The 14,066-nt window shown below is 45.6% G+C and overlaps 1 protein-coding gene across 1 annotated transcript in view; it reads right to left on the reverse strand.

Annotated features, from left to right (window-relative positions):
- Positions 1-14,066, reverse strand: part of Zfpm2 (zinc finger protein, FOG family member 2) — a 267,807-nt gene that overhangs the window by 180,353 nt on the left and 73,388 nt on the right. Inside the window, exon 2 of the mRNA XM_033759763.1 lies at positions 12,148-12,266. Within this exon, the coding sequence (XP_033615654.1) occupies positions 12,148-12,171 (24 nt within the window). The 5' untranslated portion in view covers positions 12,172-12,266. The remainder of the gene's footprint in view (positions 1-12,147; positions 12,267-14,066) is intronic.

The raw sequence follows: 14,066 nt of genomic DNA on the forward strand, positions 1-14,066 counted from the left end.
GGCTACAACAATTCGGGGAGGGGGACCCTACCACTCACTGTTTCCTCTCACAAAGCCTGCTGCAGGGCACAGATTAACACCGAAAACGGATGGCTGCACCCCGGAGAGGCATTTTTCAGAAGGCCTCCACGTGACGAATGGGGACCGGAGCTCACCGCCCACTCATCCTTTCTCGGGGCACCCCTGCAGCCTCCGCCTCTCTGCAGGGTGTCCTCTGCACCCAGTTTTGGAGGAGTCAACAGGAGAAGAAACACCTGGACCCCGTGTTGACACAGTCAAGAGGATAGGCTTTAAGACACCTGAACTTTTACTACAGCGGATGCTACCTTTTCCTGTTCCCATGGAAACTGACTAAGCACGCACTTGTGCCCTGATGACTGTCTCATGGGTGTGCAGACCGCATGGGTCCTCTTATGCACGGGGCTGAGGCTTTGAGAGGATAGGTGGCGATGCCACTCCTGGGATTCCAGACAGGGCTGGCAGTCCCGTCCTAGATAGTGCCCTCTGCTCTCGCTGTCACAGAGGTGACCAAGAACAATCGGTGTTTCTTTGACTACTTCATAAATGCTACATGGCGGGCACACGTGAGGCCTCCGCCTTCCCAAACCCTGTCCCCTCCTCCACCTTGCCCGGGCCTCACTGGCCGCATGGAGACTGCCTCGCCCGCTCCACTCTGGACTGAGCTCTGACATTCCCAGATGATGGAGGAATTGAGTCCATGATCTAAAACACACACACACCCCAAAGTGACTCACACAGGAAGATCACTGTCCCAGTTGCTGGAAATCCCCATTCTTATACCTGAGAAATACTTTCTTAACAAAACAGCAACAACTCCCACACAGAGAAAACATAATGAAGCCTGGATAACTGAAAACAGTTTGACCACTCAACCTTTCTTTTTCTTCCTAAAAATACGCTCGCCTCTCTGGTGACCCCGGTGTCCTTATAGTGCCTGGCACTTCTGCAAGCCGAGTTCCTGGATACCCACAGCCAGCCCCGCCCAGGATAAAGCAGGTGTGTGCATGTACATACAGACACAGGAGTGCACAGTGAGGGAAAGTGTGCTCCCAGGGAGACAATCGGAAGTGCTGTCTAAGGGTGCTCAGGTGGACAAAAGTGCAAAACCGGAACACACTGCTTGGGGGAATGAAGGGATAATCTACTCTTTGTTCAGACATAACAAGAACAAATGCAGGTTTGTGTTTTTCAAAGTGGACATTTTTCAGAGTGTCTAAATGCATATCATTTTCTATAATTTCACCACCGCTCTGGGATGTAGGTCTGGCATAATAACCCCATTTACAAGGGAGGAAACGGAGAACGAGTGTGATTACCGGGCCAGCGCTGCCACCCTGAGTAAGGGTGGGATGGGGAGCCGGCGACTCCGGCCCATTCTCCGCTGCTCCCTCCCTCTCTCCCCCACTCTGATCTGTGTGTCTGGTGCTGTTTGGTTCTCAGAATTACCAAAGAGACACAGCAAGCAAAGTCTCCTGCTGTCTCACACCCATTAGGTTTCATATTAATTGTGTTTCATATATCTTAACTCATCTTTCTCTCCCTGCAAAATTGATGTCTATATTCATTAAGAACAGGCCAGGGATTTGGCTCAGTGGTTCTGCCACCTGCCTCACAAGCACAAGGCCCCGAGTTCAAGTCCTGATACCAAAAAAAAAAAAAAAAAAAAAAAAAAAAGACATTGATTGCCTTCTCTGTGAGAGACCATGATTTATCTTCAGAAATCAGAATCAACATTTCTGCCTTTCACAAATGTCTCTTTCTTTCAAATCTGGCTTTGGTCATGATGCTTTATGACATGTGATCTACTGTCCTTTATTCAAATTAACTGATTTTCTTTCACGACTTCTCGCATTGCTCTTGTCACTCGGAGGCTCTTCCCTCCTCAGGGGCCAAGGCCTCACCTGTGCACATGGCTTCTGTGCAGACACCGCGGAGCCCCGGATGTCTGCTCTACTCTCCACCCCTCAGTGTGCACCAGGCCTAAAGAACAGGCCTCAGCAGAAGCAGGGGAGAGGACGCCACCCTGAAGATGTGCTCCAGGGAGGCAGAGGCTCTGCCTGGTCCCTCTCACCCTCCCTCGCTTGCCCAGGAGCCAGCTGCTGCCTCTGAGCTGCCCTGCAGGGCACCAAGGCAGAAACTGAGGTAACGGCCCTGTGAGCGAGTGGGCAGCAATCCCTCCACTAGCTGGGACTTCAGATGCCACCGAGGGACTGTGACTGAGACGGCAGCCTTGTGACAGGCAGTGAAGGATGCGACCCAGACACACGGAACCTGAGAATGAAGGGTACGAGGACGACACAGGTTCACACACAGCCCCGTGCCTGACCAGGCTTCCGGGCCTCTCAGAGCTAAAGCAGCATCAACCATGTAAAACGGCACAGAAGTTACGCAAATTATTAGAATCAAGGGGATACAGATTTGTCAAACCATGCCAAAGACTTCTGTGAGAAAAGCTGATACGAGAGTAAATGAAGAATAAAGACAACTTTAAATTCAGAAAATGACAAAGCATGTTATCTCCAGAGAGTTTCTCCGTAGCATCACAAATTTATAAAAGCATTTAATCAATATGACTCTGCTTTTCTCTTATTAGAAGCGTATTCCACAATGCTCTCTTCTGGGTCACAAACTCGCCTGCATGGGAAAACCTTTTCCAAGGACAAAGGCAGTCCACGTCCACAGACGGCCACAGCTGAGCGACGAGACTGGTGAAAGTCATTTTGGGATCACCCACCGATAATTAGACTAAAAGCAGACTCCAGAACGTTACGAGTTTGACAGAATTATCCCCGGGTCATTTTTATTTTAGGACCACACTGAAGGGCCACACAAGGCCGTCTCCGCCCCTTCTCAGCTGTGGTCTGGTTGCTAGTGCACTGATCACCACTCGGGGCCAGACGCCGCTCGATCCTCGTGCACTGGGATGATGCTTATCACAGCCATGCAGGTGACAGGGGAGAGCACAACACCGGACTGTTTCGAAATTGTTGCAATTCCTCCCAAACGTTGAGCAGGAAGGCTAGCGGAGGTCAGCTGTGAGTGAATGGCGGAAGTCGGCTCCGTTCAACTCACTCTCGAGGGCCGCTCCTCACAATCCTCCCCAGTTTGACCTTTTCCTCCAGCAAAAACACATTTGTAAGACTGGAGTTCTGAAAGTCATGTCATCAAAACAACAGAGAATGCACTGTCAGCCATTTCCTCCCTCGCGCAACCGGAGACTCCGGGAGGGGCCTGAACACTGCCTTCCTCCCCTCCACCCAGGTCGTGGAGGCTCTCGCCGTCTGTGATTAGAACCGACAGCAACAGTGAGATCCGTTTCTGGAAGGAGGCCTGACGCACGAAGGAAGGTCAGCAAACAGTGACAACTTGCAGCATAAACCGGCACGCAGCCTTCGTCCTTCACACCCACCCCGTGGGGAAGCAGGGCGATTCATTAGTCTCGACCTCAGACACGGGCTCTCAGAAGAGCAGCTGCGTTGGTATCGGGGTATGACCAACTCATCCTTTCAGACATCAATGAACGGCACGACACTAACATTCATTTTAATATCTCTGTGAGAAGATCGTCTTCAAAAAAAGTTCTCCTTGGGGTTCTAGAAGAAGTGACCAATGAACAATCTTAAAAGAAGAAAAAAACCAGTTTTGTTTATTCCAACTCGGCCTCATCTAGGTAAGTACCTTTAGCCGTGTATGATAAACCAAAGGTAAAATGTGTTTATATTTTAAGTGCAAACACGCACGTTAGGCTCATAAATAAAAGTGCACATGGCAAGGAGTTGTGTGTCTTTGGGTTCTTATTTTTCAAATATGAGTCCAAATGTACAGAGCCCGGAAGGACTTCCCCGACAGCAGAGAAAGCGATTCAAAGGGAGACAGAGGCGAGCACACAGGCCACTGTGCACAGATGGTGTCCTTGGTGACGATCGTCCACTCAGGATCATCGGGAAAGGCACCGCTCACGTTTCTGGCCGGTACTGATGCCCGGGGGTGATCCGATTCCGTCTGCTGGCGGCACCGTGGCTCTGCCTTCGAGACACAGCCAGGGCCTGCGATCCACATGCAGGTGACTTTCTCGCTATGCTTCCACAGCCCCGAATTGTGAGAGAATTCTTCTGTATTTAGCTCCTTCCTTTCGAACTCACATTCTACCGGATGTCTCTGATCACCTGGGCCTCCATTCCGACTCCTCTCTCTGAGCAGGCTGGGCACACCCCACCCAGCCACCAAGGAGCAACAGCAGCAAAACTTCCAACTCTGCTTCCGGAGGCCAGATCACCGAGTCCCTTTCCAAGGAGCTGATGCATTAAGTGTCTGGCCTTCACGTCTTCTGCCAACTGCTCCCTGTCCACCCCACTTCCATTAATTGTCCTCAGAGCAGACAGAGGCAAGTGGAGCCAGGATCTTGCCCTCCCTCAGGGACAGATCTACCACCTCTATCGATAGTGTATTTCACCAACAGTTCCCAAGAGGAGCAGGGTACAATTAAAAAGGTTATAAGTCCTTGCACTACTACAACCTCAGGGCATCTGTGAACAAAACTGGCTGAGGCCCAATTAGAGGAATCGGGGCATTTGTCTTCTCTTCGAGCAAACCCTGCTTTGCGGTTCCCATCAATTCAGTATAAATCTGACTGATCTTATCCAAGAAGTTAATAGAAAATTGCTCACAGTGGGCGACTGCCACCTCAGTTTCCAAGCAGAGACAGATGGAATTCCCCAGATGGTTTGTCACCGGGACGCACAATGCTGGGGACTTCACAGAAAGCATGGTGGAGCCGAGCACCTTCTTGGCCTTCACCCACGTTGGAGCCCCGAAGCGAAGGCCGACTCTGTTGTCAACAGACGCTCGCTGCCTTGACGGCTCAACGCCTCATCCTCCCTGACTGCCCCTGGGTCGCAAGTCTTAAGCTGCCATCCGTGAGTATTTATCAAAAAACCTTCATGGGCCTATCTCCTTTAGGGGTGAAAACTAATGGAAGAAGGGTATTACCCTGGCCTTCGGAACCTTTTACTTAAATGAGATTAAATTAAAAAGAGAAGTTCAAACACAAATGCAAAGCAGGCAGAAGATAGCGCAGTGGGGCTTGCAGGGCTACACTGGGCAGGTGAGGTGAGATCACAGGTGTACGGAGACGAGTGTGAAGTGCAAGGGAAGAGGCAGGTCCTGAATCAGGAGGGTGTGCATCCCTCCTGCAGGGGAAGAAGGCAGAAGGCAGAAACTGCTTGGCTTATTGGAAGGTTGTTCACCGAGCCCTTACTATAAGCAAGACACTTTCCTGGGTGGGAAGAGGAGATGATAAAGACAGATGACAGGAGTGGGGGTCTGCCAAAGACACAGGCAAGGAGACTCGAGCTCACAGCGCTGTGGCTAGGGAGTGGGTCCTCGTCCACCCAGAGCAGGAAGGAAAGACTTGGGCAGGGTCGTCTATTCTGGCCCTGGACCTCAGAGCAGGTCCTCTGCAGGTGACCCTGAGCTGAGTCTTTAGGTAAGAACTGGGGTTCTCAGAGAAAGCCGGAGGAGCTTGGGGCTTTCCAGAACCACGAACACCACAGCCAAATGCATAGGGGCAGAAGCAAAGAGGACAGTCAGGGTGCTGCAGGTAGCCGAGGCCGACCTCGTCCACACGGACAGTGGCAAAGCAGTCAACGTCATCAAGCGGAGCATCATGGAGGCCCTCGGAGTCTTCCTCAGGGAGTCCGGGTTCTTCTGTGCCCTCTGGAGTGATTCTACACACAGGAATTACAGGACTAGTATTTTTTAGGACATGTTGTGACTCAGATAGAGAAAAAACAGACAACAAGGAAGGCAGAAAGAATGACTAGAATATTGTGAAAATCCAGGGAACTGCACTTGAGGCTTGGACCACAGCAGTGGGAATAGGAACAGAAGACTAAATACTGAGGTTGCAGGAGTGAGTGCACTTGGTTTCCAGATGTAAAAAGCATGTTGGAAGATGTTTGATTCTGAGTAAAAGGTGAGAAGAGGTCTCTTCCAGGCAAACATGAGAGGGGTGTGTGTGTGTGTGTGTGTGTGTGTGTGTGTGTGTGTGTGTGTGTGTGTGTGTGTGTGTGTGTGTGTGTGTGTGTGTGTGTGTGACTGCATGTGTGAGAGGAGAGGCTGGGTGCAGAGATCAAGGACAACCGATCCAGTGGGTCCCCTGAAGAGGTGGAACGGGGGATGCAGAGCTGGGACCTGGGGACCGATGGTGACTGAAACATGGAGCTGTCCATGTAGACAGTGACAAGCTCTCCTCACAGTGGACTGGGAAGGAGGAGGAGAGAAAGGCTTGCACAACAGTCGAAATGTGCTGTGTTAGAGAAAGGGTAAAAGGGCGAGGTTGGAGATGTTTGTATTTAAATGTCATTGGTAAATTAGCAGCAGAAGCTTTGCAAGGGGAAAAGCTCCCCGAGGCACTGGGAACAGAGGGAGAAGAGAAAAAGGCCAGAAGTGTTTAGGGAAATGCAACAGCCAAGACCCAGGGAGATGAAGAGGAGGGATGTGTGGTGGTCCTGAGCTCGGACTAAAATGAATATTAAGAAGGGCGGTGTCTTTCACAACGTCAACATCCATGAAACTAAATACAAGACCCGGCGGAAAAGCCGAGCCTAGGCAAAACTGTCAACTCTCTCACCACTACGGTGAGGATGGGTGGGCAAGGAGCAGAGACGATCCCTGAATCAGATTTTTATTTTCAGTAGCATTTACTGAATACCAGTTACGTGACAGCAGCAAGAGGTCCAAGATTGAATCATACAAACAAAACAACCTATGTCCTCTAGAGTTTCACTAACAGCTTGGGCTGAGCTTTCACACTCGCTTCACAACTGAGTCCCCAGCCTGGTGGACAGCGTCCCTAGAAGCTCCCCGTGGAGAACCGGCCCACGTGGTTCCCGGGGTAGCGCACTCGGAAGTCCAGCAGTGTGCAGAATCAAGCCCACAGAGGGTCGTGTGCCGTAAACCCAATAAAAGACCAACCCACTGAAGTACTAGGAGGCAAGGCAGAGCACAGCTCACACGCTAATGGGCAGTACAGAAGCGCTTACCCACCAGCTTCCTCTCTGTCCCTGCCAGGGCTGCATGAGTTGGCTCCCATGGCTGGAAAGAGGCCTCAGGTAGAGAAACCACAGCATTTCCACCAGATGGCCTTTGGCAATAAGTGAGTACTGGGGACCCAGGTGGGGTGTGCTACTGCCCTGTCATGCAGCAGGGCCCTTGGACATGCCAGCAGGGAAGGGGACCAAAGATGAATCCTAGGAGGGGAGAAAAGGAGACATCTAATAACTACAAGGACATGGCTCAAGAATCTCTAATTCTTTCCTCAACCACATCCAGAGGAGATAACAGCACCTTTATGATCCCAATTAGTATGTGCATTATCTCACTGTATGTCAAGAAAATGTTTACTGGACCCTTCCTATGTGTACTTCTTGATGTAGAATGCACTGCCATAAATACCCTGTGGAAAATAAAACAAGGTTCTATTCTGATTGAATTGAATGAAACAGGATTTTCCTATCAAATTTTATTTGTCAAATTTAGCAGGTCATGATGAGTTGCTATTACACTGTAAGTAATCTGGATTTTCTATTTGTGTCCTGTTTAATTAAGTATGCATGTTGCATGATTCAGGCAGTTGGCAGAATCCACTCAGACCAGTGAGCTACTGACAGCTGATATATTCAAACACAAGAGAGGGCAAATGCCACTTAAATTCGAGACACAACCTTTCAAATAACCATTGTTCTTTGCTACTTACAAGGTAGTACCACGTGCTAGTACAGGTGAGATTTAGTTTATTACAAGGATCTTTGTCCTTGGTATAATGTGGGGAAAACCTGAAAGGCACAATATGTAAGATAGAAAATATGCCTTCAAAACAGATATTGATTAGAATTTGAAGTGATTTTAAAAACTTCTCTGTCAGTAGTCCTTTGATTTTCTCAGTGAATAAAGATCACAAGACTTAAAAAAAGAAAACGAAGTTAGTATTTAAGATAAATTTTTCTTCTGTGATTGTATGTAATGGTAACGTTTCCCCCACACTGAAATGGAATGTTTGAGAGGAATACAGGTTTACTTGCTAACAACCAATTCTTTCAGGGGTTATAAAGTCATAACTCGAAAAATGGAAACTTTCAGGGTATCACAGACCTTTTGATTTTGTGATGGTTAATTTTACGGTCAAGTCAAGGGTGTTTTTGAGTGAAATTAATACTTACATTGCTGAACTTTGGATAAAGCAAATTATCTCCTACAGTGTGGGTGGGCTTCATGGAGTAAATTGAAGGTCTCAATTTAAAACAAAAAAGATTGGCCTCCCAGGCAGGGCGTGCTTTCTTGGGTCTGCAGCTGGCTAGGCAGATTTGGGGACTTTGGTGTAACCAACTTCCATAATTTCACGGGCCAGGTCCTTATACTAAATGTCTTTCGATATTCACACGTATCCTACTGCTTCTGTTTCTTTGAGAATCTGAATACAGAGACCTTGGCAAACAGTCAGATCTAGGCATGGAAAATCCCCCAAGATCAAAGTCTATAGGTTCATCATTCAGTCTGGGGAGTCGTCTGAATTTTTAACTTGATAGATTGCAATGAATCCATTTTTATAGGGGACTGGTTAGTAGCTGTACTTGACATTTGTTGAAAAGTCAGATGTAACATTTCAGTTAGTTTTTACAAAACCCCTATAAGCTATGTGGCATTATTAATCCTATACTACAGACAACATCTCTAAGACTGTAGTGTGAGATCTGGAATCAAACAGCATTGATCTTGGACTAATACTTAACTTCTCAAAGTAGTGCTTTCCTCCTCTGTAATAGAGGGTTTGAATGTTATTTTCTCTAATGCTGTGTTAGAATTAAAGGTGATATAAAAACTGCAGCACTTTGACCTGCACCTGCCCCAGTGCTACCACATCGACTACCAGTTTTAAAGAACAAAGAAAGTATCTACCAGGATATTGTGGGCTGGAGATGCTCTACTGCTACCTTCAGTGTGTTATATGATTCCAAAAATAACTTCCTGTCAAATCAACGTGTTTGGTGTTTCTCCATCACCTGTGGTTCCCAAAATGTTCCACTTACACCTGAATGCCTGGCCCACAAAGCTCCCTTCAGAAAGCAGCGTGCTGCTAGTGCGCTTCAGGATGGGCGTGCAGGATTTGACATCTAGCATGGTAGCTTCATCAACTGTGGTGCTGTACTAATTAGTACACGCTGCATCCCCCGAGCCAACACCACGAGTCTGAGCAGGTGACATCACATCAGCTGGTAGGTGGGCCAAACGGCGTGTGCTGACCCAAGTCCGACTCAAGGCTGGGCAGGAAGGGCTAGCGGGCTGCTTATCTTCTTTGTGACGTAAGACACGTGACGTACTATCCAAATGTTCAAGGGTCATAAGTGGAAGCACTCTTTGGATTGACTTCTAACTGCTCATGAAGTCTACTCACTCCTGATCTCTGACACTGCTAGTATTGCTCTGCTAAAAAGTCGCGAGAATTTCAGATTTAAACTAAATTATTTAAAATGTTAAATATGGCATAAAATAGCTTTACGTGGGAATACTAAAATGATAAAGTCATCTAAGAAATGACTTCAATGAAAAATTAAGCTTTCAGAAAATGGTTGATTTTACACACAGCACTGCTTAGCATGTGGTAAAACTGTCATAGAACCACCTACCACCATATATATAGCTCACTAACGACATCAAGGTCAAATGTCGTATTTTGATATAGTTATTATTTTCACAAAGTAAATGGGAAAATGTTCATCAGCTTTTAAATCAACTCTAGATGCCATTTTGATAGCAGTACCCTTGAAGAAATACCAGAAGAGTGACTCAGTGATGCAGGTCCCCCACATAGGGACAAATATGTAGCCTACGGTGTCAAAGGCTGTGTGCACAGTGCTGGAGAGCCGAGAGGCCCCACATGAAGCGAGTTTGGAATGCCCGTACCCAACCTTTGGTGTCTGGGTACCCGCCCGTCCTCACCAGTCACTGGCGTGAGGAGTCACAAGAAGTAAAGGTGCTCTCTCCTGGATCAGTGGGACAGGGTGTCCAGAAAGGGGTGTGGCATGGGGGCGCCATGAGACTGGGGGTGAACCTCCTGGAATAAAGTGCCTGGGGTATGAATTGTCCAGCCTGGATTCTAGCAGAAGGCCAACTCCTGTGTGCCTCCTTGCTCAGGCAGGAGGATCTCAAGGAGGAGCCCAGCCTGAAAGCCTAGCGAGACCCTGCCTTAAAATAAATCAAAATCATAAAATAACAAATAAAATGGACTGAAATGCAGATCCATGGTGGAGCACTTGCCTATGTGTGAGTCAATCCCCAGCATTGGAAAAAAAAAAATGCTTTAAATTATAAAATCAAGTTGCTGCCCTAAAATATACTTAAAAATTTTTTTTGAAACAACATTGTTTTTGAGGATTTCCTTATTTTATATCATATCATTAAACACTATTATGGCTACCATCATGTTTATTATGTACAACAATTGACTAAAATACACCGTATACTTAGACTATATGTGAGGCTACCCTACAAGATCCCTTATTGTTTCACAGATAAATGCATGGCTGTAGGAAGAGAGAAGCACATCCTTAGACTCTCACATAGTGTTTGAAAATTTGGAGATACAAATGTCTCTACTTACTACACCCATCACGCTTGGAGTTGGACCCGTAACCTCTCTCCCAACTACACAGCACTGAATGGAAATTGTGCAGAGCTGTTTCCCTGGCGTAATAACAAAAGAAGGAATTCCTTCCGTGCCATATGCTGGAGGATGGCTGTGTGCTGCTGGACCCAGGACTTCTATCAAGACCTCACTGGGAGTGGCCATGTCTCTGCAGCCACAAGACTCTTCCTACATGGCTGGCAACCAGACAGAGACTTCCATCAGAGCAAATACAGGATGCTCCCAACTTACAAACACGCAAGCTTCGAACTTGCACAGGTGCACTGTATAAGACCCTGCTGGCTTGGGAACAAATCCCACCTAGGAACAATTCTCCCCGAATGGAACTTGTTCCTAAATTGGGGACTTCCTGTGTATCTAAAATTTGCAGATCATGTAAAGGACATGGATATTTTCTGACCATATTGTCCCTTAGAGCACAAGGTTTTCAGCTTTATTTTTGTTTTATCTCCAGCTGTAGGCCAAGAAGTGTCCTCCCGAGGAGGACATCAGAATCTCTGAAACTTAGGAATGTTCTATTACACAGAAAAGGTTAAGCAGCTGATCCTAAAAGAGGAAAATTAGCCTAGATCTCCTAGGTAAACCCAGTGAAATCATACGTGACCTTAAATGTGGAAAAAGAAGGCAGCAGAGTCAGGGTTAGAATGTAGGTTACACTGCTCCACAGAGGCTCCAGGAAAAAAGCCCCATCGGCCACTGCTGGCCTTGACCATGGGTGGGCCCAGGAGCCCAGGTTTGGGAGTGGCTCATGAAACTAGAAAAGCAAAGAAAACAAGTTCTCCCCCGAGGTCCAGAAGGACTGCAGGCACCTAGCAAGATCCTAACATGTGTTGTTTTAAGATATAAGGTTTGTGGTAGTTTTTATAGCAGCAATAGGAAACAGATTAGGCAGCAGAGTTTACATGGAACCAAATGCGACACCTTTGCAGGACTTTTGAAATGTCCAATTAATCAATTATATATACATAATCTTACGCAATACTTAAAGAGTTAACAAAAATTATAATGTTAATCATCTGTCCTTGCTCTTAGAGTTACAAACAGTATTACCAAGGAATAACAAACTTGTTTATTTCTTCTTCTTCATGCAAATTTGAAATATATGACAATTAGTTTGTGTCATTATAAAAATAAAGGCAGTTGTGCACATTATTAAATTTGAACAGTCTTACTCTGGCTAAGCAGATAAAGCAATAAGCTTATAAATTACCTTATTAGCCAATCATTTAATATGAGTAACCTCTTTCCTTCTAAAGTCTGCCTATGTTACTGTCAGAGACAAACCACCTGGAAATTAGCCAGGTTTTACAGTCCATGTAAACAGCAGAAAGCAAGCTTATTTTTAGAGATTTCACTGGGAAGCAGAGACCACTGCCGAGCTCTGACCCAGTATAAGAGCCAGCCAACTCGGAATGTCCACGTACCAAGGAATTGTTATTCAGGTCCATCTTCCCAGCAAACGGGCCCCATGTTGTTCCCACCGGAAGTTGCTGGCGACTTTGAATTTTTCGCTCCCCATCTTTCTGAAACACCTCCAGCTCTCCTGCAGACAGTAAAAACAAGCAGTCAGAACACTCACATGTGTCTCAGAAAGAGCGCCTCTTCCTGTTTTTGCTTTACGTGTACTGTTTTCTGGATTCATAAAAAGAAAATTAATTATGCTTGTCTGAAATACAACTGATCTTGTTATTCTGAAAGGAAAATGAAACCTGTCCTTATAATTGTATTCAAATCTAGTCCAATTTCTCTCTTGCACCTTTCACACACATTAACAACTGGAGTTAAGTCTTTAAGAACTGGAAATTACAATACTCCAAAAAGGAATGATCCAAGGCCAGAACAGATAGACAAGAAATACTAAGATGATAATTAAGGGTTAAAATTCTTAACATTCCCTTGAGATTCTTTGAGAACAATGTCTCCACAGTTTTTGAGTTACTTGATAATTTTCTGAAATTACTACTAAGTTCAAAGGATAAAAGAGTTCCATGTACAATAAGTAGCAAGTGATGCTTATTTTCTCAAAAAATGTTTCAATAAAATGGCCACTGTTCTCTACATGGTATTTTGGATAGGAGTCTATGTTACAAAAGACTCTGAACAGAAACTCTCAAGAAATTGTTGAGGACTGTCTTCTTCCTTGCACTTCCTCCAGGGTAATATTTTGAAATCACCAAAAAGAAAAGAGGAAATAAAGGCAGTCTACACAAATGCACGAAGTAGAATTCTTTAAATAATTTGTTAAGAAATAAATAAATGTATTAGCACAAAAATAAATAAATGAGGGCCTCAGATTTTCAAATAATAGCCACTGGCTTAAATATGGTTTGAGGTAAACAGGAAGAAAAAATACTCAGCTAGCAACTAGGGTTCCTCTGTTTTCTGTGAATAATTAAACTGACGGTATTTACACCAGGCCAGCATTGCTGCACATAACCATGCAACGTTTTTGTACTTTGAAACATTATCTCAAAAATATTGTTTACTTATTTTTCTATTTTTTTCTTTTTGGGCCCCTACTAATTTTTAAATGATATTTATTCTCGGACCACTCTTCAGTAGACATAAAAATGGGAAAGAACTGAACAGGAAGAAGGGTGAGAATCCATATAGAGTAGAAAGTGCAAGAACATTAAAAACGGAACAGGATGCATGCAGCAATTCTGTTTGCTAAGTGACAGGTGTATAAGTACACACACACCCACACACACAGCAGGTAACACATAAATGCTGCTTTGCCTTCGTTTCAAGTCAGTAGCTATCTTCAAATATGGAGTCTCAATCCTGACACTTTTTAACAATTAACTGTACTGGTACATTTCGGTAACACCGTGATCACGTTCATCAAGGGAATGTGCACCTGTACGCGACACGTCTCAGTTCTTGTTTTCCCACTCCCCTTCCCTCCCTGCCACCCCTCCACTCCTCTCTATTTACAAAAGCTTTGTTTCCATTTTCTCTGTCCTTTCTCTTATTTTTTCTTTCCCTTCTTTCCTTTCCCCCATCACCCCTCCGTCCCCTTCCCCTTTGGACCTTTTCTTCCTACTTCACCTTATCTATTATACATTTTGGTCCCCATTTAGATTTCTCACGCCAGAGAGACAACTCGGTATTTATACGTGTGTCCTATTTATTTCACCTAAGAGAAGAGCTAGTGCCACTAATGCTCAAGCTCTTTAATGAAACTGAAAGGGAAACAATACTCTCAAATTCATTCCTAGGAGCAACCATTACCTTGAATCTTGACATTTTTTTAAGCGTATATCATCAACCTGAATTCAATTTTATCTGTTCTTTATTTCTCTGCATTTGTTGTTCTCTTTAAATCATTAAAATTCCAGAC

Source organism: Fukomys damarensis, unplaced genomic scaffold, assembly GCF_012274545.1.
Source record: "Fukomys damarensis isolate Sample0158 unplaced genomic scaffold, DMR_v1.0_HiC HiC_scaffold_5, whole genome shotgun sequence".
NCBI lineage: Eukaryota > Metazoa > Chordata > Mammalia > Rodentia > Bathyergidae > Fukomys > Fukomys damarensis.